General features: G+C 32.9%; 1 protein-coding gene across 9 annotated transcripts in view; it reads left to right on the forward strand.

The window, feature by feature from the left end:
• Positions 1-19426, forward strand: part of Cdc42bpa (CDC42 binding protein kinase alpha) — a 323243-nt gene that overhangs the window by 247335 nt on the left and 56482 nt on the right. For 5 of the 9 annotated variants that reach the window (XM_076831696.1, XM_076831690.1, XM_076831694.1 and 2 more), the window contains one exon: positions 684-731. The exons of the other annotated variants lie outside the window; for them this stretch is intronic. In XM_076831696.1, the coding sequence (XP_076687811.1) occupies positions 684-731 (48 nt within the window). The remainder of the gene's footprint in view (positions 1-683; positions 732-19426) is intronic. 9 annotated transcript variants of the gene reach the window in all.

Below are 19426 nucleotides of genomic sequence, written 5' to 3' on the forward strand. Positions count from 1 at the left end.
TTGCAAATCAGTTCATTTTTTAAAAAGTATATAAAAAAAATGCTTCGTGTTAAAAGTATTACATCCACTGTTAGGCAGATTCCACAATAATGAAATGGTGATTATATAATACTTGTCATTCCTTATCTTATTTAAAATTTTGGCTGAAAAAAATCAATGTCATGCTATAAAGTATATTTTTGTCTCAAAAAATTTTGAGTTGGTAATGTTTTTATTCAGCAAACCAGAATCATGTGTCTATATGCAAGGAGCTGTTCTAAGTGCTGGAGATACAGTAGTGACCCAAAGTGACAAGTCCCCCTGACAAAGAGGTTACATTCTGGTGGGAAGAACTAGAAGCAGAGATTCTGTTACTTAACTTTTAGTTGTTATTTTCATAAGTGCTTATATTTAATTTTATTATTAATGATTTGCCATGAGCTTCATTTTATTATACTTTGGGCATGGTGTATGAATTATATTTCATTCCTTGGAAAAAGGAAAAAGAAACACTCTAAAAAAGTAATTAATGAATCATGAAAGTTTCTTGAAAACAATGACAGTGACTGCTTTTCTCATTTATTTATTTGAATTAATGTCATTTGCCTTTCAATTGTTTTACAAAATTTTTGATTTATTATTTGTTCCTATTAAATTGCTTCATCCATATTTTCTATTTTTTTATTGCTGTATTCGTTAAATAGGATTCCTTTTCTTCTTCCTCATCCTCACTGATTGATTTTTTGGATGACGTAAGTCTTTGATTTTCAAACCAATGCATCCTTCAGTAAAAGAGATCAGTGAATTTATATGAAGAGTTTGTTTAGTAATGCAGTCAGTTTTAGAAATACTACGTTTGTAAATATATGTGAGCCAAAATGTGTTTCCTTCTTATATATAATGGATAATCATTATTAAACATAAAGTAAAAAATATACTTCAAAAATGCTTTGACCTTTGGAAAATCTCTATTTCCATTCTTTACAATTCTAAAGACTAGAATTATTTAATTATTGTCACTGTATGTGTAAATAATTGCTTATTTTTATTTTTCATGATTTCTATTTTACTTTCCCTTTTGTTTTCAGCACTTTACTATTTATTTCTATGTTGGTTAAAATAAACCTATGATGGTATAATCAAAAAAATTGCCATTTTTTATAAGTTAAATTCTCCAATAGATATTATTATAACACAATAAGACGGTATCAATCTATTTTTAGAGCTGACAGAATTTCTTTTCTAATGGGAGCATAATTTTACTTAGCATCTGTACTAAATGCTTTATAAATTGACTGCATTATCATTTTCTCTCCTAAATTAATTTTATAGATTTAATAATTTGGAAATTCCTATTAACTGTGTATGATACATTCATTCTCTTTACAGTACTGTATGTTTTATACATTTTCTCTATTCCACATTAAATGCACAGTAATTCTGTTGTATAGCATTTTTTTTACCTTGTTGAACATTGGTTCTTTGCAGAAATGAGGAAATACAATTAATTCAAATGAAAAACTATGCATAAAACCAGAAGATATTCTTTAAATGTATAATTTCTATATTTTCTTATGTAGAATATTATTCTTAGAAAGTATTTAGCATGATTTTCCATTAAAGGAACTTGTTGATCTGGATTTTTTCAAATTATTGAACAAAAAAAATTGATTTTTGGTAAGTTTGAAATATTAATGCCAGAACTTACATGTTTCCATTCTAAGTGGACACTTGTTCCTCAGAAAAAGAATTGTTCTGGCTAATTCTATAGTGTAATCAAAAAGGTTACTCTCTTGATATACAATGGTACAGCGTGTTATAATCTGATCTTAAAATACTCAGTAGGGTATTTCCATACAGATATTACTCAGAAAGAATGAAAAGGAAGTTTGAGTAAATTACTTAGGTCTCTCCATTAGAAAACCGTTTTCATTTTTCTAAGAAACTCTTGCCTCCATCCTCTTGCCACGCATTTAAAAAAAAAAAATCTCTGAATGCAAAACATAAGAGCAATATGTATTTTGGCAAATAAATGAGCTCTTTCCAAGAAGATCTTCAGAAATCCCTCTGCCACGTACCTGGCTGGTTTCTGTTCTCAGACACACTTTACCACTGCCACCCTGACCCTCAGATGAAATGAATGAGTGCCCGAATCACAGCTGTTTCCCACTGTTACGTTCCCTTAGGGAGTATACTTCTTTATTCTTTACCCACTTTTAAATAATACAAGCTCAGTTTAAACATACAACTAAAGTTTATGCTAGTGCGAAGGAACTCCTAGGACAAAGTAGAAATGAGCTGTGTTCACAAAACCTGTGGAATCTTTGATCTATACTCCATCTCTTAAAAGAGGTGATTTTAAAACTCCATCCTCTCATTGTTTTGATGAAGCACATAAATACATAAATACATTGTTTTGATGGAACACATAGCTCAAGTCCTGCCTATTCCACTTTCTAGGTATATAGTTTGGAGAATGTAAGCAGTCATTTCTTTGCTTAAGGTTGCCCATTTGACAGATAGGAATAATAATGGCAATTAATCTCATTAACTGGCTTTAAAGAGTTAAAAATAAACTGTAATATCCACAGTAATATTGGTATTATTTACTTATTCTTAATGGGCTGCTTCCCTTCTCTTCCTCTATTCCCTTCAGCTTCCTTGTCCATTAATTTAATTTCATTTAACTCTTCACTACTCAGCCTTTTATTCACCACCAATATGAATTATAATACTTTCCTTTGGAATTGTTGAATCCCATTGCCACAGAAAAATGATTTTTATCTGTCAGAGGGAAAGCCTACAATAAGCTTACATTTTTTAAAAATTCTTATTCTTAATGTATATTTTATGCACAAATCTCTTGTTTCTTGTTCATAATTATGATCACCTTTCCCAGAGTTATCCATTTATTTCATTCTCAAAGTCATGGTAGAGAGATGTTTTGAACAGTAGTATTCATTCTTTGACATATGCTAGGTTCATCATCCAAGCTGTTTAGTGTAAAACTCAAGTTCTATAGCTCCCTTTCTGTAGGCATTTGGATTTTTAGGGAACAAATGAAATCTTGATTTTTCTTTGTTACTAATCTGGTTATATTGTTGTGTATGTTGTGCTTATAATATGTGACTCTTCCCTATAGCAAGTAGATTTCAATGTTTAACTAATCTAAAATATTATGCCTCTGCTCATTATTTTCTGTTTTTTATCTTACTGCTATAGGAATGATTATGTTGAAGATCTAAAATCTGAATTGCATCTGGAGCTTATATAGAGAGAAGGGAATAAAGTTTATATCAAGTAAAATGGGAGAAACCAAGTTTCCTTGGGTATCCATACATCATTGACATTCCTTTGTTCCTCTAGAAGACTAGTTCCTCATGTTGCTCTCTGATTTTTCTGAATTTTACCACTGGTGCATCTTCTTCAAAGTTACCTTTCATTTTCTTCCTCCTTCTTTTACCTTCTCATGCAGGGCCTATTAAAACTGTTATTCCTTTATTTACTACAGTGTACATAATCACTCTCTTACACTTAATTTTTCCTCAGCATTTTTTGCCTATTAATTCAAATAAATGCTGGAATTTTGTCAAAATAAGAAAGTGTTCAGAGAAGGCTGTCTTCTTTTTAAATCATAATGTATAGTCACCTGCTTCTACATAAGAGTAGCCTTGATGGACAGGAAGTAGTGTATGTAATATGAATCACCTCATTACCTCTGAGAAAATGAGAGTAGTAACTAGGCATTGAATGTAGGCATTTGGGCTTTCTTTACAAATAGTCACTTTGATTTTTTTGTTTTGTTTTGTTGGTTTTTGGTACTGAGGATTGAATTCGGGGGCGCTCGACCACTAAGCCACATCCCCAGCCCTATTTCATGTTTTATTTAGAGACAGGGTCTCACTGAGTTGCTTAGTGACTCACCATTGCCGAGACTGGCTTTGAACTCGTGATCCTTCTGCCTCGGCCCCTGAGCCTCCGGGATTACAGGCATGCGCCACTGGACCCAGCCACAAATAGTCACGTTTTAAGGAGAAAAAAAAAAAAACTTAGAAAATATTTAGTCCAGTGATTTTTAGCCATCACAACATTTTCACAATTAGTAAGAGTGGATAGATAGATCATTCTACCATTTGTAAAAGTGGCTTTTGTTAGGGTTCTCAACCTTTGAGGGGAAAAGAAAGTATTCTACCTAGCATTTATTAGGACAAATAAACAAGGGTTTGAGTTAATTTTGAAAGAAATTGAGAATATTTTAATGAGTGGTCTCTTGGGTAAGGTATTCCATTATTAAGAAAGCAAAGAACAGATACTCAGATGACTTCTGATGGAAATTGTTGTCTCTTCTAACCTCATTTTTGCTCTCAATCCCATATATCCAATCCTGGACTGCCTCTGATTAGTCCATACTAGGCCAGTCTCATCCTCTAGGTAACGAACAGGGGAAAGACAAGTGGAGCTCAGTGGCCTGGATTTTCTCATTTGTCTCCTGCATCCTCTCCTTTCTTCCCAGTATTAACAAATCCAGAGAGCATCACACCAAGCTTATAGCAGTCCTACTCTATTCAGTTCATTTGAGTTCTATTAAATAACAATTCTATACTCTGTTCATTTGGACCTAGTTCACAAAAATGGAAATTGCCCACTTTCCTGGCAAATACAAATGTGCTCAACTTGCTTTTTGGAAATTTTCTTACTCTGATATACAGAGGAAGGAGTTAATCAAGGAATTAAAACTATAGAATATAAAAGTCAGGCATGGAAGAGATAGTGTTTCTAGAGTCCATCTGTTTTTATGCACCTCATACTGCTTTCCTTTCTCGTTCTCTGGCATATAAGAGAAACAAGCCATCTGAGCTGGAAGGATTTGTGTTTTGTGTTTTGTTTTGTAGTATTGGAGACTGAACAGTCTAATGCATGGTAGGCAAGTGCTTTACCACTGATCTTCATCCCCTGTCTCGTAAGCTTGTTTTTTTCTTTTTATTCACATTTGAATTAGATGGGGTATAATTTCTCATTTTTCTGAGTGTACAGGTTGCAGGATCACATTGGTCATACAGTCATATAAATACATACAGCAATAATAATGTCCTTCCTATCCCCACATCCCCTCCCCTCCCATCATTTCTCTCTACCCAATCTAATGTGACACATTTCTTTTTTTTTTTTTACTCCCCTCACATTGTAATACATGTATTCTGTATAATGATGAGGGTCTCCTTCCTTCTTCCATGCAATTCCCCTTCTCCCTCCTTTCCCCTCCCACCTCTTTTCCCTATTTAGTGGTAATCTTCTCATGCTCTTCCTCCCTACCCCATTTTGAGTCACCCCCCCCCCCTTATATCAGAGAAGACATTCGGCCTTTGTTTTTTAGGGATTGGCTAACTTCACTTAGCATAATCTGCTAATGCCATCCATTTCTCTGCAAATGCCATGATCTTGTTATTGTTTAGTGCTGAGTAATATTCCATTGTGTATAAATGCCACATTTTTTTAATCCATTCATCCATTGAAGGACATCTAGGTTGGTTCCACAGTCTAGCTATTGTGAAATGTGCTGCTATAAACATTGATGTGGCTGTGTCCCTATAGTATGCTGTTTTTAGGTCTTTTGGGTGTAGTCCAAGAAGGGGAATAATTGGGTCAAATGGTGGTTCCATTCCAAGCTTTCCAAGAAATCTCCATACTGCTTTCCAAATTGGCTGCACCAATTTGCAGTCCCACCAGCAATGTATGAGTGTACCTTTTTCCCCACATCCTCGCCAGCACTTGTTGTTGTTTGACTTCATAATGGCTGCCACGTAAGCTTAGTTTTAACATACAAAATCTTACTCAAGTAGGGGCTACCGCACGTCCCTATAATCCCAGTTACTTGGGAGATTGAGACAGGAGGAATGCAGGCTAGAGGCCAGCTGGGGCAACATAGTGAGACCCCATCTCAAGGGGGAAAAAATTACTAAAAATATCCCAAAAGATTTAATGTCAATCAGGTTATCTCTTGCCCTTCATTCACGCATCTTTTGATTTTTCTCTTATTCTCTCCCTCGGCTTCTTTTTACATTTTCTCATAACTGGTCACGGGGGTTTGAGACTTGGCAGCATAATTTTAGTTATATCTGGGGCAGATTGATCGTACATGTGAATTAGAAGAACACTTTTTAATTTTTTTTTAAATTTTTGATTTGTATATATGACAACAGAATGCATTACAATTCATATTACACATATAGAGCACAGTTTTTCATATCTCTGGTTGTACACAAAGTAGAGTCCCATCCTTCATGTTTTTTCACATGTACTTAGAGTATTGATGGCCATCGCATTCCATCATCTTTCTTACCCCTATGTTCCCTTCCTTCCCCTCCCTCCCTTTTTCCCCTTTGCCTTATCTAGAGTTCATTTAATCCTCCCATCAATTCCCCCTCCCAAAGCATATTTTGGATCAGCATCTTTAAATCAGAGAAATCATTTGGCATTTGGTTTTTTGATATTGGCTAATTTCAATTAGCATTATATTCTCCAGCTTCTTCCATTTACCTGCAAATGCCATAATTTTATTCTCTTTTAATGCTGAATAATATTTCATTGTGTATATATACCACAGTTTCTTTATCCATTCATCTATTGAAGGGCATCTAGGTTGTTAGCTATTGTGAATTGTGTTACAATAAACATTGATTGGCTGTGTCCTTGTAGTATGCTGTTTTTAAGTCCTTTGATATAGATTGAGGAGTGGGATAGCTGGGTCAAATGGTGGTTCCATTCCCAGTTTCCCAAGGATTCTACATTCTGCTTTCCATATTGGCTGCACCAGTTTGCAGTCCCACCAGCAATGTATATTGAGTGTGCCTTTTTCCCTGCATCCTCACCAACATTTATTGTTGTTTGTATTCTTAATAGCTGCCATTCTGACTGGAGTGAGATGAAATCTTAAGAGTAGTTTTGATTTGCATTTCTCTGATTGCTAAAGGTGTTGAACATTTTTTCATATATTTGTTGATTGATTGTATATCCTCTTGTGAGAAGTGTCTGTTCAGTTCCTTGACCCATTTATTGATTAGGTTATTTGTTTTTTTGATGTTAAGATTTTTTTTTATTTTATTAGTTATTGATGGACCTTTATTTATTGATTTGTTTATATGTGATGCTGAGAATCGAACCCAGTGCCTAACACATGCTAGGCAAGTGCTCTACCACTGAGCCACAACCCCAGCCCCTGGTGTTAAGATTTTTGAGTTCTTTATATATTCTAGAGGTCAGTGCTCTATGATTGTATACCTAGAAAACCCAAAAAAATTCCACCAGAAAAGTTCTAGAACTAGCAAATTAATTCAGCAAAGTAGCAGGATACAAATCAACACCCATAAATCAAAGGCATTTGTTTATATCAGTGACATAACTTCTGAAAGGGAAACAAGGAAAACTCCCTCATTTACAATAGCATCAAAAAAATAAAATATTTGGGAATCAGCTTAACAAAAGAGGTGACAAACCTCTACAATGCAAACTACAGAACACTAAAGAAAGAAATTAAAGAAGACCTTAGAAGATGGAAAGATCTGCCTTGTTCTTGGATAAGCAGAATTAATATTGTCAAAATGACCATAGTACCAAAAGCACTATTCAGATTTAATACAATTCCTATCAAAATCCCAATGACATTCCTCATAGAAATAGAAAAGCAGTCATGAAATTTACCTAGAAAAATAAGAGACCCAGAATAGCTAAAGCAATCCTAAGCAAGAAGAATGAAGCAGGGGGCTGGGATTGTGGCTCAGTGGTAGAGTGCTCTCCTATCATGCATGAGGCATTGGGTTTGATCCTCAGCACCACATAAATGTAAAATAAAGATATTGTGTCCACCTAAAACTAAAAAATATTTTTTGAAAAAGTGAAGCAGGTGGCATTACTATACCAGACCTTAAACTATAGTACAGAGCAGTAGTAACAAAAACAGCATGCTGTTGGCACCAAAATAGACTTGTAGACCAATGGTTCAGAATAGAGGACAGAGATACTAACCCACATAATTACAGTTATCTCATATTTGACAGAGGCACTAAAAACGTACATTGAAGAAAGTATAGCCTCTTCAACAAATGGTGTTGGGAAAATTAGAAATCCATATGCAACAAAATGAAATTAAGCCCCTATCTCTCACCATGCACAAAATTCAAGCCAAAGGACCAAAGACCTAGGAATTAAACCAGAGATACTGTGTCTATTAGAAGAAAATCATGTGAGATTAGGCCCCAACTTCCTCAAGATTCCTATAGCATAAGAATTAATATCAAGAATCAATAAATGGGATGGATTCAAACTAAAAAGCTTCTTAGCAAAAGAAACAATAAGTGAGGTGAATAAAAAGCCTACTAATTGGGAACAAATTCTTACCACATGCACATCAGACAGAAGAACACATTTTTAAAACATTTATTGTAAAGTTTTCTTTAAACTTATGACAGAAATTAGGGCTGGCTACTCCTAAGAGTTTAAAGCATTCCTAAAATTTTCTCCTTCACTTCTTATTTTAACTTTGATCCACATATTCAGTATAATTCAACTGAGAGTTCTCATATTTCAGAAGATTATCATTTGTGGTCCTCCCCAAGTTTAGGCAATACTGGTTGGGCATCTCTTGTCCGCCATATGCAGGACCAGAAGTATTTCAGATTTTAGAGTATTTTGGGTTTGAAATGTTCACATAGACCTTTATAACTGAACATTGTTAATCTAAAAATCCCAAATCCTCCAATATTAAAAAAAGTTTCAGATTTCAGATTTTCTGGTTAGGGATGCTTAATCTATATGTTGTACTTAATTGTAGATATTTTATATTTTTGTTATATATCATGTGATATATTTAGCCAATCTAAAGGGGACAAATACCAAGACTACATAGTCTACCTCTTATTTCTTTGGTATTTATTAAATAAAACCTCAGGGATTCATTCATTAACTGAACCTTTAAAACTATCAACTAAATTTTGTGCCCCCTAAGATTGATTTTTTGTTTTGGTTTTTGCTTGTACATTTACCTGTATATTCAGCCTTAAAGTTCTTGTGGGTTTTTCATAAACAAAGATATATGCAATTGCATAATTAATTCAGGATGCTGATTTGCAGCATTTGCCATGAACCAAATTTTAGCAGTAGTTTATATAAAACCATGGTCTTGGAGGGTATATGTGGGGTTGTGGGTATTTTCTTATAATTGTATTTTAGGGAAAACCCTTCTTGTGTGGTAAGAAATTATTACTGTTGTGATTAGTATCATTATTAGCTTTACACAATGCCAGTTTAGAAAATATATTGTCATTCTTTCTCAAAAGATAATTTTGAGAGACATTTTTACTTGTTTTTAGTATAATATTTACTTTGAGATATTCATACTCTTTTCATGATTTTATTCTAAGACACTAGAACATAGGGCCAAAAGATAAAGGTTTCTTTATTAAAATTTTGGCACTTTTTACATGTGTAGTAGAATTCCCTGCACAATGATACATACAAAGATTGATCAGATGTAGAAGTAAACCTCCAAATGTGTATTTTATTATTAGAAAAAAAATTATATAGTGATAAACTGTTTTAGTCAGATTTTGTTGTTCCTGTGACCAAATATCCAATAAGAACAGTTTTAAGAGGGAAAAGTTTATTTTGGATCTCATGATTTCAGAAGTCTCAGTCCACAGATGGTCAATACATCCCTAGGAACTGAAGGGGAGGCAGAACATCATGGTGAAGGAAATCAACTGGGAACATGGCACCAGGAAGCAGAGGGGGTGGGGGCATAGGGAGGGAGAGAGAAAGAGAAAGACACAGACAGACAAACACTCCACTCATCAGGGTTAAAACATACATCCCAAAGGCCTACCACCTCCCCCCAGTGACCCACCTTCTCCAGCCACATACCCTACCTGCCTTAAGTTAATACTCAGTTAATTCCTATCAGGGAATTAATTCACTGATTGGTTAAGGTTCTCATAATCCAGTCACTTCACCAAACTTTCTTGCATTGTCTCACACATGAGCTTTTGGAGGACACCTACTATCTAAACCATATTATGGACTATACAATGTAGAAAGCAGTAAATGTCATGAGAAATACCTTGATTAAGCCCTACAATGTTCAGAAGAATTCATTATTTCATGAAAATTTTTAAATTTATAGGATTTATGCCAAACAGAATAATTATATATCCTGTCCTTAAGAATCTGACTGTATGATGGAAAAGACAAATAAGTAGGTAATTACAATATGAGGTAGGAAGTAAAAGGATGAAGTAGGTATAGATGAGAAATGAGTTTGAAGATATAAGAAAGGGCCAGAATCAGTATGACTATTCTGAATCATGGAGTTTAGGTTCAATTAGTCTTATCTGTAATAATAATTAAAAGATTTAAAAGAGTTTTGGAAAGGTGGCAGCTTCATTTTGGACAAGTTAAGTTGTAGCAGCCTAGCTTGGGGCAGTGGTATGTGCCTATAGACTCAGCTTTGGCTTTGGAAGATCACTTGAGCCCAGGAGTTTGAGACCAGCCTGTGCAACATACAGAGACCTGTTTTAAAAATTTTTTTTAATAATTAAAGAATTTTTAAAAGATGCTCAAAAGGAGAGGGAGAGAAATGACTAGAGAAAATATCCTGTAAAAAAACTGAGGGAGTGGAAGTACTCTCAGCAGGCATCCCGTGTAGCAGAGATGGCTGGTTAGATCAGACAAATTGGGTACCAGTGCCCTGATATTGGAGTGGTCAAAGCAGAAGCCACATTGTCTAGGGTTAAGAAGTGATGTGAGGTTAGAAGTGCAGACCATGATTTTCTACCACTTAGGGGAAAGTTTGAATCTCACTGAGAAGGTTTGAATTCTAGATTCACCACTTAACCAGTTTTAAGACCTTAAGGCAAGTTAATCTGTTATCTTCATCTTTAAAATGAGGATCATAATGCCTGCCTTATTAAGTTTTCTGTGAGAATTAAAGGAGTCTATATAAGGAAAACATTTCAGAAAGTACTATTCATACTCTCCACATGGGCTTGGATTGTGGCTCAGTGGTATAGTGAGGCACATGTGAGGCACTGGGTTTGATCCTCAGCACCACATTAAAAAAATAAATAAATAAAATAAAGGTATTGTGTCCACCTATAATTTTTAAAAATTTAGAAAATATATGGTTTGCACATAATTAAAAAAAAAACTTTCATGCAGGTCTTCTAATCCTGGTTTGCTATTAACTCTTTGGAATATAATATCCATCCCAGTCTCTTACGAGAAAAAATAGCTGCTATTTTTACCCAGCTGCCAGAGTTTCTGTTACAAAACTGGTAATATTGAGTAATGTTTCTTATGCTTGAACTTTTACTTTTCTCAGAAATCCATAACTCCTGTAGACCCTATCTATAAATTTCTTCCTTTAGGTCCTTATAGAAATATTTAACATTCATCCTGTAGATTCCCATACAAACCTTGCATTTATCTCTATTATATCATCTGTTACATTGTTACTGGGATGATGTCTTTTGTACCAATGTGTGAATTAGTGTAAGGTATTTATTTTCAATTGTTTATAAAAGTTTGCATAGTACTGTAGTTTTTACCCCATGTTAGCATCGCTTCATGCTTAAAAAGACTGTGAAAGTTACTTAAGGAAGTCTCCTGAAATATTTATACAAATGCCTGGGTAGGATATTTAGATTATATAAGATCCTGGCTTCAAATCACTCAGCACAGTGAATTTCACATTCTTTTTTTTCCTCCTTGTTTAGCCCACATAGTTACTTGAGAAGCTTATGAAATACTTAGACTCCTCAACCCATGTTCTCTGATTTTGAAAATTCTACATCATCACCTTCATTTTCATTAACATCTAAGCTCATTCTTAAATGCTGTAGAATTATATATAATACATTTGAATGACTCCCATCGTGAAAATTTTATCCTCAATCTTATGCCATTACCATTCTTCTCAGATGGTCTGGTTTAAAAAAAATTCTCCAAATTTTCCTATGAACTTTAAATTGTTTTGTACGTATATTTTATTTATTTATCTATCTATTTATTTATTATTGATTTAATTTTAGTTATACATGGTAGTAGAATCAATTTTGATTTATTTACTTCCCTTAACTAAATTAAATGGATATAATTTTGACTGTAAAACCATAAAGAAAAATTTGAAATCACATGTAACTAACAATGTACCATCAAGAAATATGAAGTAAAAACACATAATGAGGGGCTGGGATTGTGGCTCAGCGGTAGAGCACTCGCTTAGCATGGGCGGGACCCGGGTTTGATCCTCAGCACCACATAAAAAATAAATAAATAAAGGCATTGTGTTGTGTCCATCTACACCTAAAAAATCAATATTAAAAAAAATGTAATGAGTAGGATCTTGTACTATTCTGTATTTTTAAAATCCATTTTATTCACAATGTAACACGTCATTGTGGTAAATTATCTAAAATCATCCTGTATCATCACATGATTTACGAATTATAGCATAGGGCTGGGGATATACAACTTAGTTGTTGGAGTGCTTGCCTTGCATGCACAAGGCCCTGAGTTCAATCCCCAGCACCATACATACAAAAAAAGTTCACCTAAGAATCATTGCATAGTTCTATTAGTCATGAATAATGTAAAGAGATTTGTAATTTCCAATCACTGATTATTTAGATTTTTAACGTTTTGCTTCTATAAACATAATAAAAATTCTTATAAACCTAAAAAAAGTATGCATAGTACCTGATACTTAGTAAACATTCAGTAAATGTTAAGTTGCATTGAAAATAGGAAAATGCATAATTAGATGCGACACATATTTGTGCAGCTCTATTGTATGTTGATCACAAAGTTTCAAAAGTTGAAAAATATTTTGAGATAATTATTACTTTTTGCTGATTACTTAACTCTTTAATGTCAGAAAGGTGAAGGCTACTCTTTGACTTAGCTTACTCTAGTCAGGATGGACAGTATTGTTAAAGTGACAGGTTTGTTTTAATCCATTATCAATATTAACATTCCCAATTTAGCTATTATCATTTTCAGAATCATCTTTGAAAAAGAGTAAGAACTTGGTAGGTAAATGTGTAAGGCAAGGCTAATTAATTAAATATTTTATTAAGTGCCAGAAAAAAAAAATCAGAATTATTTAGGTCCTTTTTTATTGTCATCTGTTTCAATTTACTGCTACCAGTCTTTTGGAAAATAAATTGTCCATCACTTGATGGAGTGTTATTTTGTGGTTCACTGTTTTGTGCATGGGCCAGTGAAAATTTTATACCTGGTCTGGGCAACTGGTTCTTTACTATCTCACTCTGTAGTTTTTCCTGAAAACACTTAAACTTTCAATCTATCAAAAAAAAAAAAAAGTGGCTTTGTATGTGTGTTTACATACTGGTGTGTTAATATAGTAGGCATTGGGAGTCTTCTCTGTGTAAATATTTGTAACATGCAGTGTTCTCCTTTCTCTGTTGAAGCGCTCTCCATCCTGTACTCCAGCTAGCAAAGGCAGACGTGTAAGAGACTATTGCACTTTGTGTACCCATCCTGATGCCTTCTACCTCTGTCTCTTAGCCTTTTGCTTGTGATTGCAGAAGCTGTGAACATTTGTCTGATGTATTAGTACATTGATTGCATGCTTTTGCTGCTGCTCCTGCTTCTGCTATTGCTACTCTGCTTTCCTATATTTTCGGGGCTTTTTGTTTGTTTTTGTTTTCCTGTTTTGGCTTTGGCTGCAAAGCTTTAAGAATGTTCATATAAATTTCTGTAACCAAAACACTAAAATAATCAGATATCATTTTTGTTTTGATGGGAGGAGGGCAAAAAAGTGATCCTAAAGAATACTTTCTAAATTAAATACAAAAAAATGAGTTTCTAAATAAGAATCTGATATAATCAGTGATGTAGAGATTTAGATTTCTATTACATAGGAAAAAAACAATTTATTATACAAAATTTATAAAAAGGATTTTGAACAAACTATAGATCTTATTGGCTATGGTTTTATGTAAATCAGTTTTAAAGAAATCTTGAAGTTTTTTTTTTAGTGTAGTTCAAAGGAATCCTCTTAAATATACATACAGATCTGAGGGAATAATGTTACTAATAAATTTTTTATATTCTAACATAATTCCAAGATTTTAAAACTATCTGCAGCATACTTTCTATACGTATTATTAATAAATGATAAACATCGTTTATGTTAATGCTAGCTCCCATGTTTCTCAGATACTTTCTATATGTATTATTAATGTGATAAATATCTTCCTAAGTTAATGCTAGCTCCATGTTTTTCAACCTGAAGTGGTTCCTCTACTACCCCATCCTACAATATTCTGATGTGCCCATACTGGGGGATCTATATGTAGAAAGGTCTCAAAAGTTTTCTAAACCAGCCTCTATCCCAGCACCAGTCTCACACACATACATACTTCTCAACCTGAAGCAATAGGCTAGTTGATATATTTTTTCAGATTTTCATATACTGTGTAAAATAGTAACATTTGAAAGGAAAGTCAGTAGTGATTTTTACCTGTCAGGTACATGGTTATTGGGATTGATCAACAGTTTAGTAGATAGAGTGTTTGGATTTGGGAAGTTCTAGATCAGTTAATTCTCTGATTTATGGAGGAGATGGGAAGTAGTAGGTGGCTCATTGCTTCCTGTGTCCATTCTGATGTGATAGAAGGTTGGTTGTCAAATAAAGCATGAATAGCTCTAGTATCACAGTACTATCAGAGTATTGTTTAATAATAAGCAGTTTAAACATCATTCTGTGTTAGTAGAAAACTTTGAGTTCCACTGACATTAATTATTGGTCTGAGAAAAGATTTCTGGTTCAACAGATTTCTTTATTAATTTTCGGGATTTGTAGAGAGTTAAAACAATTAGATGTTTGGATTTATCAAATTAATCTGGGCACATGTTAACTTACTTAATATAGCCTCTAGAAGGAAAGACTAAAATGTTGTGTGCCTAATTGTATTAGGTTTAAATCATCAACCCGTGAATTGATTAAATTTATAACTGATTCTTTTTCCATAAGATTATAATATAGAAAAGTTGTTTTTCTAATTAATATGGCTTAGTTAATCTCACTTTGCCATGCAGAATTTAGAGGCCTAGACCATCTAAAACATTTCTCTAAATCATGAAATATGGAAAATTTTGGGGGGGGAATGCCTATTAGAAGGTCTCTTTGTCTTTTATCTTTATTGTCTTTGTCTTTATTACATAGAATATGAATAAGCCATAGTGAACCAAAATTTACAAACTTAAAATAACACACAGCTTTTTTAAAACTGAAGATAGGCTTGATTATCTGCTTTCTCAGTAATTTTTCCTGGCTTAACTATCTGACCAATAAAAATGCAACCAGTGAACATTGTAGTGTCTCTGAAGGAGATGATTGAAGAAGTATGAATTATTCAGTAATTAAATAGAAACTTCTCAATGGTTATTTTAGTCAGCTTTTTTGCTACTGTGACCAAAAGACCTGACAAGAACAATTTTGTTGTTGTTGCCCTATTTGTATTTTATTTAAAGAGGGGGTCTCACTGAGTTGCTTAGCTCCTTGCCATTGCTGAGGTTGGCTTTGAACTCATGATCCTCCTTGTCTTAACCTCTGGAGCCACTGGAATTACAGGCATGTACCACAAGCCCAGCCTGACAAAAACAATTTTAAAAGAAGAAAAGCTATTTGGTGCTCACAGTTTCAGAGGTCTCAGTCCATAGATGACCAACTCCATTCTTTAGGGCCTGAAGTATGGCAGGACATCTTGGCTGAAGAGTGTGGTGGAGGAAAGTGGCTAAGGACACGGCCATCAGGAAGCAGAGAAAGAATTCTCCTTAATAGGGACAAATTATGTTCCCCAGAAGCACACCCCCAATGACCCATCTCCTCTGGCTACACCCTGAGTTAGACTATTGGAGGATTAATACACTAATTAGGTTAAAGCTCTCATAAACCAATCATTTCATCTCTGAACTTTCTTGCATTATCTCACATATGAACTTTTGGCAACATCTCACATCAAAACCATAGCAGTGGTCCCTGGGTCATACGGTATTATTTCTAGTAGGACAAAATAGCTATTCCTGAATTTCACATTATAGATCATGTTTTTAGATAAGTAAATGTGCAGTGCTTTTATAAACTTTAAAATTCGCTGTAAAATGTGATAGAAATGATGACATTATTAAATAATAATTGCCGTATTCAAATTTTATATGTTTAAGCCTCATTTATAGTTTAAGTATTTTATAAATGATGTTATTTAATTAAGCATAGTATAATAAAAAATGTTATAAGTGGTTTACTCTGAATACAGATGGTTAATGAGAGTTTCATAGGGTTTCCGTTAATAGTGAAAAATACTGATGTCTCATTTTAGAAAATAATATGCTCCACACCCTAAAGGAACAATCTGAAATGAAATGACAAACAAAATTTGGTTATACTTTCTTAGACATTTCTCCAGAATGGGTTCTCAAATCAATATACTGAAAAGAAAATTTTCCTTAAAGAGAAGCAAGTTACATTGTTTAGTAAGATTGCATAATCTTCAGTAATTTGTTGTTATGATTTGCTTTATATGGTAAAATATTTACTGTTTTCTGAGTGATACTGTATTTCTGTTACACTGTTTTTTATTGTCATAAGCTCAATTAACAGAAATAGTTATTTCACTGAAGATTTGAGATTTATAAATGTTCTGAATGTAAAACATTAGGCTAGCGGCTGGAGATACAGTTCAATTAGTAGAATTTTAGCATTGCATCCACAAGGCCCTGGGTTCAATCCCCAGCACCACACACACACACACACACACAAAACAAACAAACAAACAAACAAACAAACAAACAAACAAAAAAAACACTACTTGCTCCTTTGTCTTCTAAAATATTTCTAGCTAAAGGATAAATAAAATTTAAAAAATTGAATATTTTTCTGTTAACTTAGAATTTTATATTTACTAATACAAATGGCATGTTAAATGCAAGCTGTTGTTTACTAAGTTGATCATTTATAGTTCATATTATACTTTGGTATCTTTTACTTAAAATAAGGTCTCTTATTAGAATATTGCTACTTAAACAAATCTGTAATTATTAGGGGATAGAAAAGGCCCACTGATGCATACTCAAGATGAAATTTTTAGTTATGTTTATTATTTCTAGAAAAAAGTAGTACATAATTTAAGAAATTCTTGAGATGTAAATGATCTAAAAATCAGGCATTTGCCTGACCCTGAAAGATAAATAAAAAATTTTACTGTACAGTATACTCTAAAACTACTCTGTGAGGAAAGTCCTAATGGATTCAGGGAACATTATAGACTTTTAGTATGACAGTGCTGTGCATTGTGAACAATATTAATATTCAGCTTTTCTACCTTTTTTAAATTACTAACAGTTAAGTAAAAATAAAACTGGAGTATAGTAGATATCTGTAATGCCTATTCATCAAAGTAACTTATTAAAATGTTTACTTAAGAAAAAATTTGTTAACCAAAAAATAGGAAAAATTTATTTGTTCTACAGAAGAGTGTTTCTTAATTATTTTTTCTGAGTGGATTGCAATTTAGAAATATAGAGTGAATTGCTTATGCCATTTAGTTAAAATTTGTTTCCAGGGTCTTTGGACAAAATCAAAGTATACTGTCCAATGAATATTAGCTATTTATTGCTTTTTTGCTGTTTTCCATTTTTATCATTTCTTTTTATAACTATAAATTCAGTTTCCAAATTAACATTTATCTCTTGCTTTGGTTGTATATTATATTTATTAAGTTTTGGTATATTAATAATTGCTTATACTTGGTACTATAATATTTTTCTTGATGCAAAGAGTTTAACTTCCATAGTTTAATAATGATGATTATGTTAGTTTTTAAAGTTTTAAAGTTATCAATTGGTTGCTTTGCTGCTGTACTACATCTGAATCATTCCCAACTAATTATTAAAACTGATTTTAGGCTAGGTTGAATTCTAACATGTGATCATTGAATATCCTGAAAGTTTAATTGAATTGTCTTTTAATGTTTAGAATAAGCCATTGATTGCTATGCATGGTAAGCATTTGATTTTATTAATTAAAATAATAACATGTTGAAAACCATAGTCCTGTTTAAAACTTTGTTGTGAAAATATTTGATATTGTATTTTTTCTTATTGGTATTATTAAAGCACATATGAGATTGTTTATACTGGCAGTAATTCAGAAATGAAATGAAATATTGCAATTCTAATGTCATTAGCTACCCACTTCAACTATAGTCTTTAGAAAACCTAGAATATTTTTTAAAGTTTGATGGTCAAAATTTTTATCTTTTTGCCATGATTTTACTCAGCTTTAGTAAACTTTGTTCCTTATATTTATGAGAAACACACATTTGAAAGTAAAGTGGTTATTTTTAAACTTTATATTCATTTTCAAAAGTCCAGAGTTCAGCTTCTTGATATGTTCTGTTAATGCCATCTCAAAATATTATTCCAATATATTTACTTATTTTTTAAATTTTTAAAAGAAAAATAACTTGATTTTCATTTAATCTGAAATTAATTTTTACCTTAACAGCATGCAACTCTATAAAGCAAGTATCATAATTTCCATAATTTTATTTTATTACAATTGATATTGGTTATATTTTTAATTTAAATATTTCTGTTTCTGGATATAACCAGGTTTTGCCTCAGTCAGCTAAGAAAATCATTTTTTTTGCTTGGATTGTGGCTCAGTGGTAGAGCGCTCACCTAGCATGTATGAGGCACTGGGTTCCACCCTCAGCACCACATGAAAGTAAAGAAATAAATAAAGATGTTGCATTCATCTACAACTAAAAAATTAAAAAAAAAAAGAAAGTCATTTTTAAAATCTATTCTCCTTTATATTGTTTTATTTCATTTTTTATTAAGATGAATAAAAAGACTTTAACAAATGAGAGTAATTCTTCAGATGAACCAAAAGATGTGTTTTAAAAGCCTCAGAAGTTTTAAGAGTAATGTGAGAGACTTAATCGATAGTGGATTTTTTTCCCCGTTCTCTTGTATCTAGACTTAATCGATAGTGGATTTTTTTCCTCTTTCTCTAATATCTATCCTACTGTCATAATGTCACATTTTCATAGGGTCATAAAACATGCTGATAAATGTTTTAACAACTGTGGGGCAATGGTAACCCTGCTTTTGAGAGTTGCTAATTTTGTAATGTAAACCCCTTATTAGACTGCATACTGACAAAATGGCTTGAGGCAGCATATTTTAATTTTAGAGCAGGACAATATAAAACAGTGTGCTCCACTTGTATGGGCATGTGTTTATATGGCTCAAAGAGCAGGCCTGCTGTAAAATTTTAATTATTCCTAGTGGAAACAGCAAGTTCTTTTTCATGTTTAGAGTTTTTAAGTCATTGGACCCAGAGGTACAGACCCATTGTTACTGT

The sequence above is a fragment of the Callospermophilus lateralis genome, chromosome 13, assembly GCF_048772815.1.
Source record: "Callospermophilus lateralis isolate mCalLat2 chromosome 13, mCalLat2.hap1, whole genome shotgun sequence".
Taxonomy (NCBI): domain Eukaryota; kingdom Metazoa; phylum Chordata; class Mammalia; order Rodentia; family Sciuridae; genus Callospermophilus; species Callospermophilus lateralis.